This window comes from Octodon degus, unplaced genomic scaffold, assembly GCF_000260255.1.
Source record: "Octodon degus isolate 3935 unplaced genomic scaffold, OctDeg1.0 scaffold00026, whole genome shotgun sequence".
Classification (NCBI taxonomy): domain Eukaryota; kingdom Metazoa; phylum Chordata; class Mammalia; order Rodentia; family Octodontidae; genus Octodon; species Octodon degus.
Genome location: NW_004524602.1, coordinates 3,900,406 through 3,920,831, shown reverse-complemented (window position 1 = coordinate 3,920,831; position 20,426 = coordinate 3,900,406). Strand labels below are relative to the sequence as shown.

The 20,426-nt window shown below is 42.9% G+C and overlaps 1 protein-coding gene and 1 pseudogene across 2 annotated transcripts in view; one reads left to right on the top strand and one right to left on the bottom strand.

Moving 5' to 3' along the window:
• Nptn (neuroplastin) overlaps positions 1–9,082 on the bottom strand; it is a 71,830-nt gene extending 62,748 nt beyond the window's left edge. For both annotated transcript variants that reach the window (XM_004628746.3, XM_004628747.2), the window contains exon 1: positions 8,801–9,082. In XM_004628746.3, the coding sequence (XP_004628803.1) occupies positions 8,801–8,891 (91 nt within the window). In that variant the 5' untranslated portion in view covers positions 8,892–9,082. The remainder of the gene's footprint in view (positions 1–8,800) is intronic.
• A 6,291-nt stretch (positions 9,083–15,373) lies between these two features.
• LOC105741855 lies at positions 15,374–16,938 on the top strand (annotated as a pseudogene).
• Positions 16,939–20,426: the final 3,488 nt, after the last annotated feature.

The window sequence follows — 20,426 nt, the reverse complement described above, 5'->3', positions numbered from 1 at the left end:
GCACCTACTTAGAACAAGCTTCGCAAAGCACAGGGACCGTGGTTCAATCCCCCAGCACCACATGCCAGCCAGCCCCGCCCCCTAGTGGGCTGAGCTGGCCACACACACACACACACACACACACACAAATAAATAAATAAAATTAAAAAAAAAATGCAAAAGAAAAATTCTAAGGAAATGGACCAAGTTAAGAGATAAAGAAGGAAAAGGTTTATAAAAAGAAACCTTTAGGGGCTAGTGAGATGGCTCAGTGGTCTTAAGCACCTACTTAGAACAAGCTTAGCAAAGCACAGGGACCGTGGTTCAATCCCCCAGCACCACAGGCCAGCCAGCCCCGCCCCTGGTGGGCTGAGCTGGCCACACACACACAAATAAAAAAATTAAAAAAAAAAAAAAAACCCTTTAAAGATACTGTTTCCAAGGAATACCAATCTAGGAAGTTCCTTGGATTTACCAAGGTAACATTCAACAACCATGGATAGGTTCAGAGGTCTTAAACTTTTAAGGGACAGACGAAAATAAATCATATCGAAAAATCAAACTTCCTCAAAGGGCATGAAATATAGTTAAGTGTCATTAATTCCTTTCCATTAGCCATCCACTTTCCAACCAACAGAAACAAAATGCAAAATATCTACCTACCTGGCTGGATTTTTCACTTAATTGTTTTAATGCACACCCGTAATTTTCCCACCAAGTTTAATACAAGATCTCTATATAACTGACAATGGTTTGTTTTCGTCGAAACGTAAGTGTTGTCTAAAGGAAACTTACAGACAAACAGGTTTCAAAACAGTGTAGGTCTCAAAATCAATTTTTATTATTACCCAAAGCAAGCTTAAAAAGAAACACTTTAAAAATGCTATTATTTCTCTGGGTCATTTGCCCATTGGAGACAGGGCCTCAGCTGTAGAGTCAACAGAATAGTAATTTTTAGAACTGGAAGATAATTTTTTTCAATTTTAAAGAAAAAAACAACAAAAATGATACAAAATTTCAAAACAAGATGACAGGAAATTAACAATGGTTATTATATTATATATTGTTATCTTCAAAGTAATTGCTTAGATTACCAGATACAGGCGTGCAAAATTGATCGAACAATATAAGCAATAACTGTTCTTTTCAATAAACTAATTGAAATTAGTAGTACAATTAACTATTGTGTGTGTGTGTGTATATATATATATATTTCCCCCTTTCTTTTCTCAAATTCTTTTTTTAAAACAATTTTTTTTTCTTTTCTTTTTTTTGCAGAACCGGGAATTGAACTCAGGCCCTTACACTTGCCAGGCAAGCGCTTATTCCACTGAGCCATCTGCCCGGCCCCTCTTTTCTCTAATTTTGACATCATCTAATGTATCAGTTTTCATCAGGAAGAAAAGAATCTATAGCATAAATTTACATATGCAAACACATTCTTAACCTATTCATTTTTATGTATCTACTGCATATGTAACACTGTTTCTTCTTAGTAATGTCAGAATGGGTGACATGTACATTTCATCGTTTTGAGAATCAGTATTATCAATTTGGATACGATTAAAACTACTGGTACAACTTGGGCCTTAATGTTTTCTAATAATAAAACCTTACATAAAATATAGAACTCCTGACACTTTCACAGTAACATCACATCATCTCATTTATATTTCTCTATATAATCAACTTGAAGCAATACTTGGGAGCATCACTTACAAAACAAAGTGAAGCAAAACATCCCCAGATTGATATGTTTCTGGAAAACACCATAAAATTCTAGTAATTAAAATTATTACATTATGTTTATTTGGGAAGGCTAATATTAAAACATTCCACAATTACTTCCAGAAATGCAAAAAAAAAAAAAAAAGACTGTCATTTAGTACTTTTTTAAGAGCTGGAGAAAAGGGGGTGTGAGAGATTGAGTCCAGGGCCTTCACAATGAGCTACAGTCTCAGCCCCTTTGAAACAGGCTCTTGCTAAACTGCCCACACTGGGCTTTAAATTGTGATCCTCAGCCTCCCCGACTGCTAGAATTATAGGCACACCACCTCGCAAGGAACCTAACACAAGATGTTTCTATCAAGCTAACCACACTTTTTTACGGAACAGGTAAGACTATTTTGTTTAATTTTAAAAACCATGAAAACAAACCAAAAAACCAGCAGGTGTCTGAGAAACACTAAATATGTCTCCCTTAACTTTGTGGAAATAAATGTGAATGCATAAATTCTTTAAATACTAAGCAAACTTCATTTCCACATAGACCAATTAAAAATTCTGAGTGGTCAGATCAAAATAATCTCAAATTAGGTTTGACTGATAAACATTCCTGCAAATGAAGTTAAAATTACTTTCAATTTTAGCTAACACACTAAACTGAAGTTAGGCATGAATTCTGACTCCCACTCCTAAATGGAATGAACTATCTGAAGGCAGATACATTCCACTTGTATTCACTTTCAAATTTAGACATCAGTATCCACAGAGATGATTTTAAATTATCTTTTAAATTCAGTGACTTTATTAGTTTCCTGTCTTCCAAAGCTAATCCTTACCAACTAAAATTTCAATCTTTGAAGAAAAATCCACAAATAAGTTTTAAAGTGCACCTTATCCCAAATAAAAGCATCATGTAATTAAACACTGCATTATTAGAGGCATCTGTATGTAAAATTATGTTTTTGTTTAAAGAAGCATCCTAAAGACCAAGCTAATAGTTTACAGGTGATTTTAAAAACTGCTGAGTCAGGATCTCACTATGAAGTCCAGGCTGGCCTTGAACTTGTGATCCTCCTGCCTCAGCCTCCCCAGCTCTTGCACCACAGCTTTAATTCTGATGTGTCCATTTCCCGTAGAGGTCCCTGGTCTACTTATTCTTTTGCCACCTTGTTTTCAGATGCTCCTCAATGAAGATTCATTCCTCGTTCTTGCTCCCTGCTTTTCTCCTTGTGCTACAGCAGCCTGTCTTCTCTTTCCCTTTCTCACAACTTCATCTCTCTGTCTGAGCCTGTCCAGACTGCACCCACTGTAAATATAGTATTGAATAGAATGCATCAGAAAATTTTTCCAAACTTTGCTTTTTCCAAAACTTCATCGCTTAACTTTATTCAGACTTTCACTGAACATTTGTAATCAATGTTTGTTGTTTTTCTACATAGTTCATTTCTCTAGTACCATACCTCCTTCCCACATTGGCTGACGGGAAAAAAAAAAAACAAAAACAACTTACCTGAATCCAGCAGTTTCAAAGTTTACATATGAAACATCTTACTTAAAACAATGTCCATCCACACTGACAGAACACATTTCTAGTTACATCTGGTCCTCTTTGAAACCAAATCTTTGAAACTACTACTTAAAAAACAAAATTTAAGAAAAAGACACTATAAAATAGTTGCCTAATGGGGCTGGGGAGATGGCTCAGTAGGATAAGCGCTTGACTGGCAAACGCAAGGATCTGAGTTCAATACCCGGTTCCACAAAAAAAAAAAAAAAAAAAAAAAAAAAGTTGCCTATTACTAATGTCTACAGGTAATGTTTCACAAGAAAAAAACATTTCGTGACAGAACAGTATTAAGAAAAAAAAAAAAAAAGCATTCGGAGCAAAAAAAAAAACCTTATTTAGGGGGCCTGGCCTTAGCTCAGTTGTTTAAGTGGCTGCTTCCACAAAGCTGTCAGCCTCAGGTTGCTGTAGTTCGATCCCAACACTCCAGCCAGCCAAACCACCCCTGAGGGCATTCAGAGCAAAAAAAAAAAAAAAAAATCTATTCCAAAGTCTAGGGCCGGGGAGATGGCTCAGCGGAATAAGCGCTTCCCTGGCAAGCATAAGGGCCTGAGTTCAAACCCTGGTTCTGCAAAAAAAAAAAAAAAAACCCAAAGTCTAATTTCTCATAAGGCCCTTTACAGCTTATACAAGATCAGGCTGATAATGAACATCAATCTTAGTTTATGGCAAATAAATAAACTGCAAAGCACATTTGTACTTTTTATTTTCCTTTGTTTTAAACCTTAGTACATTCACTAAACTGCTTGTGTCAAGAAAAAAAGAGAAAAAAGAAAATTAAAAAACTCTTCTATATTCCAGTATGGATCCAGCACCTTGTAAAACTAACCTAGCAATAAGTCCTGATGCAGAAGCACGGCCTCTCTCAGACCCTGCCCAACACTCACATCTGTGTGCTCCACTGTATCGCTGGTGACACTTCAGTCAGTCAGGGGCCTGCAGGCAGAAGGCCCACGACCTCTTTTAAAAAGGCTTGCTTCCAAAGCAAAATCCTTGTGGGCAAACCTTGTTTGCCTTAATTACGATAAAATCTGTGACCTGACATTTGGCGTATCTGTGCCACAGCTACCACAGATGAGGCTTCAGTTCACAAGAAGACTTGCAGTTAAAAGCAAACTGCTAACTTGACAGAAAACAAGAAGACAAATAATCTAACGTAGATACTGCAACAGTTACAAAGCACAACCCTCAAAAGTATCTAGTATCACCCAAGCAAAATGTTTTCTTTAAATAGAGCTAAACAGTCAAATTTGATTCCTCATTGTCTTCCACTGTTAATTATCCAATTTCATTTTCTGTATAAGGAATGAAACTCAGGATCTTGAGCTTCCCAGGTTTTTTGGGCTTTTTTTTTGAAACAGGGTTTTTCACTACACAGTTCAGGCTGGCCTCGAACTCACTTTGTAGCCCCAGGCTGGCCTCAACCTCCCAATTGCTGGAATTACAGTCAAGCACCACCACACCTGGCTCCAAGGTGATATTTACAATTCACCTTCACTCATCCAGTCATTCCCACTATGTGCCCGGTATTACACTCTGTTTTCTTATCACAGTGGTATTCTGTGAAAAGGTGATGTTTGGCCCATATTCAAAGATATTTGTTTTAGGGGTGGTGGTGGTGAGAGCAGTGTATGAAACCTCTCAACCAAATGGAAATAAGAACTTCCTCACCAGGATTTACAACTGCAAATAGTGCAGCTGGACACTTTACTTTTTCTTTTTTTTTTTTTTAATGCATTTGGTACAGGGTCTACAGAGACTCACTATGTAGATGGGACTCTTTCCTGTTTTCAGCCTCCCAAGCCTGGGATTACAGGTACACACCATGCCCAGTCTGCAACGCCATCTCAACACGCCCTGAAGGTGGAGACAGGATCGAATCCTGACCACTGCACTTTGCCTAAGCAGGCAGCTTTAGTCCGCTGAGCTATCTAGCCAGCCCTCTGGTCACTTTTCTTAAAGTTAGGTAAACAGCAAAACTACAGTCCCTGGGGGTGGGGGTCCTTCAATTGGCCTATTTGCTTTTATTGAAAATGACAAACATGTGAAGAAAAAGAATAATGCTTTTTCTTTGGCATTTCGAGACATGGTTATGTAGCTCAGGCTGGCCTCAAACTCTGTGATCCTCCTGCCTCAGCCTCCCCAGTGCTGGGATTATAGGCATGTACCACCATGCCCAGCTAAAGATGCTTTTTAAATGGTAAGAAGAGTAACAGATAACATTTACTGAGACTATGCCAGGCTAATTCTAAGGAGCCAGCCATTAGTTCATTTAATCTTCACACAACCCCTGGGAGGCTGACATCACCACAATCCCATTTTACAAATGAAACTGTAGCTTTATTTAGGATCACTCAAGTATAGAGCTATAATTCAAATCCAGCTGTACCAGTCTACAAAGCCTATGTTCTTTTTCTTCCTGTATTAGTGTATGCTAACCCTGTGCTCTTGATCACATTATGTTGTGCAGTTGGTACTCACTGGACTTTATATGAAGTTTTTGAACGGCTTACAAATTTCTTCCTTAAAATGAAATCTTCCCCCCACGCCATTTAAACCTAGGGCCTTGGCAAGCACTCTACCACTGAGCTACATTCTCAGGCTTTTTTGTTCCTGTTTTGAAGACAAGATCTTACTAAACTGCCCTGCAGACCTAGAACTTATGATCTTCCTGACAACCTCCTTCCTAAGTAGCTGGAACCATAAACATATCACACCACCAAGCTTAAATGGCCCACTTCCCCCAACACACACCCTCAGTACTGAGGACTGAACTGAGATCTTCGCACTGAGCTACATCCCCATTCCTATATTTTTTGAGCTACTGTCTCACTAAATTGCCCAGGCTTGTTATCCTCCAACCCAGGTCTTCCAGAGTACTGGGATTAAAAGTGTGTGCATGGGCCGGGGAGATGGCTCAGTAGAATAAGTGCTTGCCTGGCAAATGCCAGGGCCTGAGTTCAATCCCCAGTTACACCAAAAAAAAAAAAAAAAAGAAAAGAAAAGAAAAAAAAAGTGTGTGCAACCACACACCTGGACGAAATAAACTGTATTAATATATACCAAAAACAAATAAGGATTTTACTTGAAACTGTGGTCTTATCAGTCTAAATATTTGGATCAGAAACAAATCTATCTGAACAAAAGCCCTGAATCTCTCCAGCAATGGGATTACCACTAGACTCAATACAGAGTAGAAGAGGACATGACGATCACTCAGTTCAAATTCTTCATTTTAGGAATGACAAGAGGCCTTGTGAAAAGCATCCATACTACCTATAAAAATCTCAACGACCACATTCTTGAATCCAGAAGCACTTTTCTTTCAAAGCATCACTTTTAATAAGTAATCTAACCTCTCTATAGAGCATTTTGACATCATACAGAGAGTAAGGTATCCCTTTCTAAGCACTGTAACACAAAATGTATAAGCTGTTAGACTAGTGCAGAGCCATTACCAATTGAAAGCTTGAATATTTTCACAGGACATGCTATTGAAAGCAATAAAATAGCACCTTTAACTACATAAACTCAAATCAAAAAATAGCCATTTCTTCCTTGAATTCAATTTACATTCATTTGGGTCAACAACAGGCTCAGCTTCACTTTCCTGGTTATGTCATGTGACTGAATTCAAGCTCATTTCAAGGGAAAGGCTGTACTCTGCTGTATTTAGAACACATATCATTGGGAGCAGCCAGATGAGTCTTACTAGGCCTATCCAAAAACCTTTAGTTGCTAAGAAACTACAATTTCACCATATTATAAATCATGGGAAAGAAACTATGCCAGCTGAGATTTAACATGTAAAACCAAGGATCTTCCACCTATTGTGCAAAACAAAACCATGCTATTTCCATAAATCAAATAGCTGAAATCAGAATTAGGCTTAACTCATGTTAAGACAGATGAAAAGCTGGTAAGACAAATCATACTAACTGTAAAAATCTACTCTGCCTTCCACAGTGACTTCACACTTAAGAAAAAAAAAAAAAAAAACAAACACACACACCTCAATATAGTTACTACACTCAATATGAGACAAAAATGTTTTCCTCCTGACCCCTGCAGCGATAACCCAAGGCCATGAAGTATACGTAAGATTTGAATAGTACAATTCATTCCAACAATGTTTTTTCAATCCTGTGATAGATTTTTATTGTAATCTTCAGCAATGTAAGTCCAGTTTCTTTATACAAGACTCAATTCCACTGGCCCTACCACTGGTGGTTGTTGTGGGTTTTTTTTAATAAATTAAAATCATGTAAATGTCACTGCTTTTTTTTAAAGGCTGCTATGGTTTTAACAAAAATGAAGAAACATTATAATTTGTAGTTCATTCTCCTATACTGACTCTCCATAAATTTTTCATACAAAAATATTTTTAAACCTCAAAAGCTCTTTCACAAGAGTAGAAACAGGTTCACAATCCGCAACTTAACTGTTAACACCTGCCTTCAATAAGAAGAATCTGTTTCGTCTAGATTCTCCCACGCCTGACTTCCCAGCATTTCTCCATCTTCTCTAAGGAGCGTCAGTTCAAAATTCAATTCCCTCATTTTCCACTGCACCTTGGACACATCCGAAAGGCCACTTTCATCTTTCTCAAAAATAGCATCTCTTCAGTCTTAAAACTTTCAGATCTCAGAATCACGTCCTCCGTCTCTCTCCCGCCACTAACTGCCCTCAATCCCACCACTGCAGTTGCAGCTGTGTCCCTGTCTTCCCAAACTCAACTCTCCACACTGCAAACCAACGTGACACCCTCAGCTTCCTGCATTTTACTCCCTTCCCTTATTTTTCGTTTTCCCCCACCCCCACCTTTACAGCCAGGCACCCTACTTCTCCAGTGCTTCCCCCACCTCAGTTTCAACCCTTTCTCCCCATCCTCTGCTCATTTTCCTCTCCTTATTTAGAAACTCCTTTCAGCTCTCCCAACCGCTACCCTCGGACGCCCAGCACTCCACCCTCTTCGGCAAACCCAGCCTCCTCCCCAGATCGAGTGGAGACACCGCTGCTTCTTTCCAGGTCCCCTACACTGCAGTCAACCCACTCCTTCATCTTCCTACCCACCTTCCCTCCACCTCCAGACCCGAGGTTCCCGATTCTCTACCCCTCCCCGGGGCTCTCCACTCAGCTCACCACCAGGAACTCCCTTCCCTTCCATTTCTCCCTGATTTTTAAGGGCTCCCCCCGCCCCCCGCCCGGAGGATCCCAGCCGAGGCCAGCTCCGAGAGCCTCGACTTGGGGAAACTAGCCCGTCGCTTAGCACACAGACGCCGGTCCCCCGCTACCTCCAGGAGGAGCTGCGCCCCCCTCGCCCGCCCCCGCTACTCCACTCCTCGAGCCGGCTTCCTCGGGTGCCCGAGCTGCTCCAGTCCCCACCAATGCGGGTCGCGCCGGGCGCCCCCACCTCGGCGGCGCCCGCTCCTCCAGGCCCCAGGCAGCATCTGCCCCTCAGACCCCGATCCTCAGCTGCCGGCGCCCTCGGGCCCCGCCCGCCAGCCCGCCCGCCCCCGGCACCTCGCTTACCGTTCTGAGCGGCACCCGGCCCTGGGAGAAGGGAGCCAGAGACCAGCAGAAGCGAGAGGGCCAGGGCACTGGGGAGCGACGAGCCCGACATCCTCCCTAGCACAAGACGGAACTGCGAATGGGCCGGAGCCGGGGCGGGGGAAGGGAGGGGAGGGAGGGAGGGGGCGGGCGTGCGCGCGAGGGAGTCAGCGAGGGAGGCAGAAGCGGCTCGGCTCCGTCCTTCCCCGTCCACCTCCTACCGCCGCAGCGCCCAAGCCTCGCGAGACCTTCGCTCCAGGTCGTGGGCGGCACTGGGGCGACGGCGGCAAACATCGCGAGAACACACGGCCTCTACGGATGCTCCCGCCCTTTGGGCTCAGCCTCTCCGCCCCTGCAGGCAGTAATTGGCTCAGCGCGGGGTAGGTCACGTGCCGGAGGCGCTTCTGGCCACGTGATGGGGTGCGGTGAGGCTCCGCCTACTCGCGCTGTAGGGTGTGCTGGAGAGTCGGTGTCCGCTTTGCGCCTTTGGGGAGCGTAAGCGCTGGCAAGTGAAAGGAAGCGGCACCGACTCAGTATGGGCCCTCCACCCATCCTGCCGGTCCTGGTATTGTGCCCTATCAAAAGCGTGCCATTTCTTCTTTCTGGACTTTGACCATAGGCTTCTGTCGGTGTCTTCCCCAGCCTTCCTCTCCTGTTGCACCGGCTGTGGCCTCTGTTGCCTGGTGCCTTCCCGCCTCCACGTCTGCTCCCCCGCCAGGCCTGCGTGTTCTCCTTTGCTCCGCTCACCTACTCCCCCGCCCCATCCCCAGTTTGGCTTTATTTTAGTTTCACATGCTCTCAGGACCTGAAGTTCAACTGACCCAGTTGCATCTCTAGACACAATTCTACAGGAAATCATCTTGTATCACCTGATATGAAGAGGTCTTAAAGCATTCGAATGCAGGAAGCATCTGTTGAGTATTGAGCAAGGCTCTGGTGAAACTTGTATCCCGGTCTGGTAGAGGACTGAGGAAGAGTCTTAAAGACCTAGAGGAAGGATCCTCCAAGAAGGTGGTCGGTCCGTGGTCACTGCTGGTTGTATGAATTTTGGGGGATGCTCTTGATTGGCAAGGGAGTTTCTGTTGCTTAGCACATCCCTGAGCCACAGCAGACATCCTGAAGAGGTTCTGTGGAGTGAAACTCGGGGCCTGACTTGATTCAAAGAGCTGGGAAACCCGGAGGAAGGAGCTCCTTACAGTCTCCCAAGCTAACATGGACATCTGATGATTCCACACAAGTTTCTAGGAAGGGCCAGGACTACAACTATGCTACAGATTAAAACGAAAACCTATAGCTCAAAACCTCCAGTGTGCAGGTGACAAAGACTGATCTGTATCTCCCTCTAAACAAAGGCTGTTCCGCAAGCAGCCCTGTAAGAAGAACCTGACGGGTTGCCTGCTATAGGGCCAAGATACTCAACTGATGGAAGTTTTGATTGGATGTAGTAAACATAGCAAACACCCCTATTTGATCTCTGCCACAAGGGAGCCTAATGAAATGTTCATGCTCTTATTGTGGATAGGGAAACTGAGGCTGGGAAGATATAACCTGCCCAGATCTCTTGAGTATTTGTGTTATTCATTAATGCCAATTAGGCTGGTTTACCTGCCTCTAGGTTCATGATTGCAATTCAGAGTTGCCTGCAACTTACTTCAGCCAGTAAAATGAGAATTGATGGATTTCTGTTATGAGAAGTGAGATCATTTTCAAGCAGAAGCATTTCGTTTCTGGTATAGATGGGGTTGCATACTCTTATCTTAGTGATGATCAGTAACTGTGGTGGTGAGAGTATGTCAACATGAAGCTTACGTTAGCCCTGCTCCTCCAGTTGGCATGATAAGCTGAGCCCTCTCAGTCACCCACACAGTAAACTACTGAGACTGAGAAGTTTGTTCTTACAGCATACCCTGGCTGACCCTAGTTATCAAAAGCTGGATGGTATTTCCATCCCAACCACCATCGCCACTTCTAGTATCTAGTTATGTGGCCTTTATCCTTATTTACCTGTTAAACGGGGTTAATGATAGTTCTAACCCTATAACATCACAAAAAGAGTGAGATAATTTATGTGCAATGTTTAGAACAGTTTCTGGTAAGCACTCTAATATTGATGGTGACAATACTACAATTCTAACTCTATCCCTGCATCCTTTTCACTGTGTTATGCTTCCAAAAAGAGATGGATAAAGAAAAATTTCAGTATGGTGTTAATTCTTAAAAACATGTAATTGTGAGAAACTTACCTAAGGAGATCACCAAACTCCATAAGATAGTAGCTGGAGCTGTAGTCTCCTTTTGTTGAAAAAATACATGTATAAGTAAAATCTTCGAATAATTCAATAGCTTTTTTAGAAATCTGGATTTTTTTGTTAAGATTTAGGTTCACTTTAAAATAAACTCTCCCAAGTGTAGCTGTGCTGAGGGTGGCCGAGCTCCTGGCAATATCTCCAACGATCCCTAGGGGTCCTCAGAGCTCAGGCTGAGACTTTCCTGGCTTTCACGGACACATTGCAGGTTGGGTTTCCAAAGTTGGTAGCGCCCCCTGGTGGGAAGGTCTGTAATAAAGCGGTCACCATTGGTTTGGTGTGGGTGGGTCACTCAGCCCTTGGAAGACTGCCAACCCCAAGGGTGTATTGGTGGTGTTCCGACAGTTGACCTTGAACTTCCTAATGGTTTGCCCCCTCCTCCTGCAAAGATCTCTGCAACTTGAAAGCTCTTAATATTCAAGGATACCATGCCATCCATCCTTCTGACTTCCTAGTCATCTCCTAGCATCATCCTTAAACTTCATGGATGAGTTCAACATGCATGTTAATGATCTGTTCAGTATCCTGGTCTCTCAGTTCTTTTACTTTCTCCTCAACTGAACTATTCCTTCCAACGTCAGACCCTGAACACTTTCGCCACCCCGTAGAAGAGCTCCAGTTTTGCTCACCACTACCTAGCCTTTCTACTCCTTATGCTAGCACCTCATTTGTTATTATTCTTCAAATTAACTGAGATTTCTAATCTATAAATCCATCAGCTTTTTGTTCATTCTTCGTTTCTCTCCTGGTCCAATTGAGAGCCTATGAAGTATCACTAACCATTCCCTTGCCCACCAGTATTTTCCTGAGAAAACAACAATCTAGCTGCGCACTACTCTCAGAAAAGGAGGCTTTATACCTGCACTGAGCAGCTGATTGTTGCGGGGAGGGGGGACAAACAGGAAGAATGATTTCACTTTAAATTCATAATCTCGGGCCTTGTAAGAGTACTTGATCTCACCCATAAGTCTCATATGTGCTAAGCATGAATTTGCAACTACAATGGACATGTGGAAGAAAGGTCACATGTCCTCCATCTACATCAAATTTTCTGAGCACTTTTCTACTAGGATAACAAGATACTCAATTTAGGTCATTATGAATCTCCCTCATTACTTCCACAGGGTCATATGAAATGCCTGGGGTTTTATGCAGCCCAAGACATTTACTTTCATTGATGTTGTTTACTGTGGCCACTGATGGTTATCCCTACAGTCCATCGAAAGCGAATGGCTCAGAGGTGTTACCACTCCCACTGCACCCTCTTCACATTACATTCCCTTTCAGTTCATTGTGATTGCTGCTTCTTACACTCACTGAGGCCTCTGTGGACTTTGTTGTATTTATCTAGAAGAACCAAGATTCCATCCTGTTCACTTGGTTACTTCTCATTCTTTAGATGTCAGCTTCTGATCATTCCTCCTGTTATAAAAAGTAGCACCCAAATGAGGTTCCACCTCATACACATGACTTCCCTAAGTTGTAAGACCTGACCATACCATGTGGTGGGATGTAGACACCTGGAACTCACACACAGTCAGCATGCACAGAAAAATGACTGCTTTACCTTGAGCAACTGTTAGACGGTTTAGCATAAAGTTAAATATGCATGTTACCTATAACCAGAAATTCTGTATCTACTATCCTCAGGGCCCAAGAGAAATGAAAACATATGTCCACCAAATGATTTGAACAAGACTATTCATAAAGGTCTTGTTCATAACTGTTGTACTCATAAGAGCTAAATAAGAAACAACCCAGATACTGTATTCTTCAAAAGTGAATGGAGGGGCTGGTGAGATGGCTCAGTGGTCTAAAGCACCTACCTAGAACAAGCTAAGCTAAGCTAAAGCACAGGGACCGCGGTTCAGTCCCCCAGCACCACATGCCAGCCAGCCTCGCCCCCTGGTGGGCTGAACTGGCCACACACACACACACACACACACACACACACACAAATAAATAAGTAAAAAAAAAAATTAAAAAAAAAAGAAAATATGTTACAGGGGAGCCTCAGTCTGGGGCAGGAAGAGTGGTCGGGAAAGGCTCTGAAGGAGGTCTCCAGGGGAGTCCAGTGTAAGGAGCAAGGGAAAGGGGAGAGGGCCAGGTTAAGAACTTGAGATTTCAGTCACCTAAGAGGAAACATGTAGTTTCTTGTAACAGAATCTAGACCAGAATACTTCATTATCAATGAAGGGAAATATTGAAGCCAAACAAATAGTTAAGCTGCGCTACCTATAAGCCTGACCATGTGTCATTCTCCAGAACCATATTTTTTCTATTAATAACATTTTGTTTAGCTTCTTCCTCCAGGCTCAGCTGTGCAGCAAGGAATTAAGAGATGAATCTCTTGGGTTAGAGCAGAAAGGCGCAGGAACTCTCCCCTGAAGCAATGGGGTTCTGGCTGCTGTTTTGTGGAAACTGAAAGAAGAACAAAGAACAGATACCAGTGTGGTGGGTGGTGAAAAAGAACCAACTCTTGCTCCAGTTAAAGGGACTCCAGTGGTTGCCATGTGACCAGCCATCAGTGCTTCCTCCTCTCTGTGCCACTGAAAACTTCTGCAGCTGGGCATGGGGACACACACCTGTAATCCCAGCACATGGGAGGCTGAGGCAGGAAGACTGCCACAAGTTTGAGGCCAGTGTGAACATACCGAGACCCTAACTCAGAAAGAAGAAATTTATTTATTTTTAATGTATTTGGTTGTTACAAGGTCTCACTACATGGCTCGGACTTTTAGTGATCCTCCTGTGTTCAGCCTCCCTAGCACTGGGATTACAGGCATATGCCACCACACCTGGACTCAGTGGCTCACATGCCCGAGGTGGGACTGAAGCAGCACATGGTACCAGAATCGAACACAGTCCCTGCACTTGCCTAAGCAGGCACTTAGTCCACTGAGCTATCTCACTGGTCCTTATTTTATTTTTGATACAAGTTCTCACTATGCAGTTCAGCCTCATAGTGATCCTCTTGTCTCAGTCTCCCCAGCACTGGGACTACAGGCATGTGCCATCACACTTGGTTCTGGGGCCCAGACAGCATGTGGGGATGGAACTCAGGACCTTGAGCTTGCCAGACAGGTACTTATGTGGCTGAGCTATCTCCCCAACCCAAAAAAATTTTAATAGAGAAAATTGCTACCAACCCTGGAATGATGGTTAATTTTACATGTCTCCACCTCCAATCTCTGCCCTCCAGAACAGGAGCTTGTAGTTTGTTTGTTTGTTTGTTTGTTTTGGTGGTACCAGGGATTGAACTCAAGACCTTGCACTTGCCAGGCAGGTGCTTACGTTGCTAAGCTGTATCCCTGGCCTCCAGGAGCTTGTTGTAATGACCTCTTGCATGTTGCAGCATTTCACAGTTTGAACAGCATTTCAAAACTCATTGTCCCTTGCCTGCAAGCAGGGAGAGGGGCTGGGGGTTCAATCCCCAGGCCTGCCATGCCGGCCCCACCCCCAGGGCATGCTGAGATGGTGATTGAGACTGGTGTGGTGGCACATACCTGTAATCTCAGCTCTTGGGAGGCTGTAAAACAGGAGATTCACTGCAAGTCCAATCTAGTAGTAAGACCCTGAAAACCCTGTAGACCCTACCCTAAATGCGGGGGAAAAAAAATACCAAACCTCATTGTCCCATTATTTCACTTAAGTGTCACAAAACCCCACTTTATAAACAAGATACCCAGGATCAAAAAGCAGAATGACTTGTCTCCAAGCCCAAGATGAGAGGGAATAAAGGTAGAACTCGAAACTATGTTGTTGGAATCCCTAAAGCAAGATGCTGAGGATGGCTGAGTCACCACTTGGGAAGGGGGGACAACAATCTCTCACAATGACCCTCTGCAGGGAGCATGACTCTTGAGGACAAGCAGTCTCCTTGAGTAAACTTTCCAGTCAAGAGCTGCTAAGGTAAGTATAACACCAGTTCATCTCCTGACCAAAAGTGTGGGGTGTTCATTTTTTAGGAAGTACCTGAGCTATCCTTTCACCTCTGATGACTAATGCATAGATGGGGCTGAGCACCTCAACAGCAGAGTTAGGCTTTCTCCTGGCTGGGGTAGGGAGTTTGGGGTTTACACTTAACACCCTTGTAATCCTTGATTGAGGGTAGACATGTAGCAATCAAAATAGCCCCCTTGGATGTGAGGGCAATCTGGCTGTGACATCTGTCACCCCATTGATCTCCAGGGTTGATTCAGCTGATCCGGCTGGCTAGGCGTGTGTCCCCTTCCTCCTTCAACGATCCATGTGCATCTCTCCCGAAGTTGAGCACTCGGTCACAGAGGATGACCACCCTGGACAGAGGAGGACCGTTCCTCGGTCAGGGGTATACGAGTAGCTGCGCTCGCCTGCTAGAACCTCCAAACAAGCTTTCAAAATAGCCCCCTTATAAAGATGGTATTGGAGAGCATAGATTGCTCTTGTGATAACAAGTGTGCTAACACTGGGCTACTAAATTTGGCAGCTCTGTCTAGTCTGAGCAGTATACGAAAAATGCAAGTTTCCCCTCTGGAAATTTTAGGGCATCAGAGAGAAGCAAGAGCTTAACACTTTCTGTCTGCAGATAGCAGGGTTCAAGCCTGCTCAAGTCTCTCTTTCACAGTTGTTACCAGAAAACATGCCTACGGCCATGGGGAGAAGAAGGAAGAGGCTGTGATTGCTCCAATAATGAAATGATGGCCAGGGAGATGGTTCAGTGGAATAAGCGTTTCCCTGGCAAGCGCAAGGGCCTGAGTTCAATTCCCGGTTCCACCAAAAAAAAAAAAAAAAAAAAAAAGATAAAGTGCTGTAAGTGTCCTGCACGTCATGCTTTGACATACAATAGACCACTCGGGGAACTTTTTGAAAATCCCAAACCCTAAACTTCACCCATTAAATCAGAACCTCTGGAGGAGAGAATCGTGTATTAATATATTGTTAAGATTCCCCAGTGGGCTCCAGTATCAAGCCAATATTGAGAGTAGGCACTCCAATGGAGTAGCATTGATGTTTAAAATTTGTGCAAGGGAATCACAGGAAAGGTTTATGAAGAGACAGATGATTGGACCCCACTTCCGGAGTTTCAGATTCAATAGCTCCCCAGTGGGGCCTGAGAATCTGCACTTCATGTTTCTCAGTGATACCAAAGAGGCTGCTTGGGAGACCACACTTTGAAACCTGTCCTAGGTGTTACCTCTATCAGAAACTGGTACACTGCCTTTCGGCTGGAACTGCCATCTTCTAGTAATTTGCAAAAATGACTAACACAAAGGACAAGAGAGAGGCTGGGGAGATGGCTCAGTAGAATAAGCGCTTGCCTGGCAAAACGCAAAAACCTGAGTTCAGTCCCTGGTTCCACAAAAAAAAGGGGGGGGCAAGAGGAGGGGAACCTGGTATATGTTTTCTAGACCTTTTAGAAAACATGGGGTTGTTTCTTTGGCCACATACATGCGAATCTACAAAAAGGGTGATAGTGTAGACATCAAGGGAATGGGTACTGTGCAAAAAGGGATGCCTCACAAATGTCACCATGGCAAAGCAGGAAGAGTGTACACCGTTACCCAACATGCTGCTGGCACTGTTGTAAACAAGCAAGTTAAGGGCAAGACACTTGCCAAGAGGATTAATGTGCATATTGAGCATATTAAACATTTAAAAAGTCATGACAGTTTCCTGAAACTTGTCAAGGAAAATGATCAGAAAAAGAAGAAAGCCAAAGAGAAAGGTACCTGGGTTCAACTAAAGAGCCAGCCTGCCCTTCCCAGAGAAGCACACTTTGTGAGGACCAATGGAAAGGAACCCGAGTTGTTGGAACCTATTCCCTATGAATTCATGGCACAAACTGGGGGTGTTGCTCTGCCATTCAGTACCTAATTGGCATCTTAAGTGTTCTAGGTCCTATGTAAAAATAAAATCATCCTGTGTTGTAAGGGTGGTTTTCTTAGTTGAACAGGTATGTGGTGCTTTCTTACCTCAGAAATATTTGCAGCAGATTTTCACTGTACTTAGTAATTGTGTCTAGTCTTTGCTCTTCAGAGTTTTTCTTGCTGAAGGATATTGCTGAGGTATTGTGCAAGTGTATACCCAAATAATCAGATATTTATATTGGCTTAAAGATCCTGTAAATCATCATGGGGAAAAGATGTATCAAAATAAATGGAAGTCACTTCAGAAACAAATGTAAGTCCGTTTCAGTTAAATAAATTGTTTAAAGCAAAGGAGAGAGAGAGAGAGAGAGAGAGAGAGAGAGAGAGAGAGAGAGACAGAGAGAGAGAGAGACAGAGAGAGAGAGAGACAGAGAGAGAGAGAGACAGAGAGAAATATAGTGAGGCACTTTTTATTCCTGAAGGTGCATGGAGAAATACTTATTAAAAAATCAGTCAAATTGGTCCATAAGGCAGGTTTTTTAGTATCTATCTATTTTTGTAGTACTTGAACCCAAGGCCTTCCTGTTAGGTATGGACCCACACAATTGACCAGACTAAGCATTCTGACATGAGTAGAGGATTTACTGGGGTTAGCAAGCAGGCTGGATGTCTAGTGGACCAGAATAGCAGTGAACAAGGCAAGGCACAGGGCTTTTAAGGAGCAGGGAGGGTGCTTGTGAGCTGCAACAGCTGAGGGAGAGCTAATCTTGGTGGGGCTACCCAGTCTGTGGGGGACTTTCAATGTTAACAAAGGAGTTTCTATGGTTGCTTGCCCAGGTCAAAGTCAGGTGAACTTGTTCTATGGTTTTGGGTTTGGTTCTACATGGAGCCAAGGAGGAGAGAGTTTGGGGGCCTTGTGCTTGGGAAACCAAAAGGGCGAGTGTTTGGGACAGGATGCCCAAAACTTTGAGTTCTGACGCTATCACTTCCTTGAGCTACATCCCAGCCCTTATTTAGTTTGAGAGAGGGTCTTGCTAAATTGCTAAGGTTGGACAGCAAATTGTGATCTTTCTGCCTCAGCCTCCCAAGCCGCTGGGATTATAGCTCTATGCCACTATGCCGGACCACATGGCATTTTAAGGAGGTTCTGGTTCTGGTTCTGGCTTTCATAAAGAGAATCTGCCACTCTCTGACTATCGTCCAAATACCTCAGAGGCTATCTAGTTCTCTAATCTCCTTTCCACAGCTGGGAAACTCACTTCTTTCTTTTTTTTTTTTTCTTTTTGAGACAGGTTCTTACTATGTAGTTCAGGCTGGTCTTGAGCTCACTTTGTAGCCCAGGTTGATTTCAAACTCACAACAGTCCTCAGAATAACAATAGGAAAGAAAGAAGTTAAGTTATCGTTATTTACAGATGACATGATACGCCACAGAGAAGACCCCAAAAACGCTACCAAAAGATTTCTAAATATAATAACCAAATTCAATAGCATTGCTGGATATAAAGTCAACGCTCAAGCATCAATAGCCTTCCTGTACATAAGTAAAAAACAAACAGAGAGAAATTAGGAAAACAACACCTTTCACAATAGCATCCAAAAAAACAACATACCCAAGAATCAATCTAATGAAGGATGCAAAAGATTGAAAACTATTGTACCCGGAAAAAGGAAATTGGAAGGGGCCAGGGAGATGGCTCTTCCTGGCAAGCACAAGGGCCTGAGTTCAATCCCCAGTTCTGCCAAAAAAAAAAAAAAAAAAAAGGCGATTGGAGGGGTTGTCAGAATATAGGAAGAGGGGCTGGTGAGATGGCTCAGTGGTCTAAAGCACCTACTTAGAACAAGCTTAGCAAAGCCCAGGGACCACGGTTCAATCCCCAGCACCACATGCCAGCCAGCCCCGCCCCCCTGGTGGACTGAGCTGGCCACACACACACACACACACACACACATAAATAAATAAAATTTAAAAAAAAAAAGAATATAGGAAGAAAAAAAAAAGAATATAGGAAGATATTTCTTCTTCTTGGGTAGGAAGAACCAATATAGTATAAAAATGGCCATACTTCCAAAACTATTATGCAGATTTAATGCAATCCCGATCAAAATACCACTAGCATATCTCACAGAATTAGAGAAAACTATCCTAAAATTCATTTGGACCCAGAAGAGACCTAAAACAGCCAAAGCAATTCTCATCAGCAAAGGCGAGACAAGAGCATCACAATCCCTGACTTGAAATTATATTAAGAGATACTGTAATTAAAAATAGAATGGTACGGGCAGAAAAGCAGACTTGAGGTCAATGGAACAAGCTGGAAGATAGATAACTACCTTATCTTTGACAAAGAAGCCAACACCTTCATTGGAAGGAGCTTCTTCAATAAATGGTGCTGGAAAATCTAGCTTTCCACATGCTGAATACTAAAACTAGGCCCATATCTTTCATCCATATGCTAAACTAAAAACAAAATGGATCAAAGGTCTAAAAATTAAAACAGAAACCCTAAATATGCTGGAAGATAGAGTAGGTAGAACTCTTGAAGACACTGATGTAGGCAAAGACTTTATGAACAAAATCTTGATTGTACAGAAAATACCACAAGTCAGGGACTGTGATGCTCTTGTCTCGCCTTTGCTGACCAGAATTGCTTTTGCTGTTTTAGGTCTCTTCTGGGTCCAAATGAATTTTAGGATAGTTTTCTCTAATTCTGTGAGGTATGCTAGTGGTGTTTTGATTGGAATTACATCAAAGAATCAACAACTGGGGTCTCATCTTACTTAAAAGTTTTTGCTTTTAGGAGGAAGGAGGTTTGAATGGGGGGGAAGGAAATGAGAAAGAAAGAAGCAAGATATAGGGTGTACAAACTCTGGGATGAGTATTACCACTATGTACATCGAAAATGCACCGAAAAAAGGGCCAGCCAGATAGCTCAGAGGATTAAAACACCTGTTTAGGCTGGTGCAGGGACCGAGTTCATACTCAGTGGGTTGTGCCTGCCCCACCTCGGAGTGCACTGAGTCAGCAACTGAGACTGGGCATGGTAGCACACACCTGTACTCTCAGCTCTTGGGAGGCTTAAAACAGAAAAATCACTACGAGTCCCATCTGTGTAGTGAGACCCCATAGACCCCATACTAAATAAAAAAACAAACAAACAAAAATGTACCAATAAAATAAAAAATAATAATAAACTTTTCTACAGCAAAAGAAATCACCAACAGAGTGAAGAGACAATCCACAGTGTGGGAAAAAAATTTCGTTCCTTACACTAGGACTAATATCTAGATTATATGGAGAACTTAAAAAAATCAGGTTGTCCAGACTTAAAGACCCAATCCAAGGTCCAGGGAAATAGTTCAGTGGTTTAAGCACCTCAAGATCCTGAGTTCAATCTCTGGAACCAGAAATAAAAATAAATAAATAAATAAAAATAAGACTCAATCCAAAAAT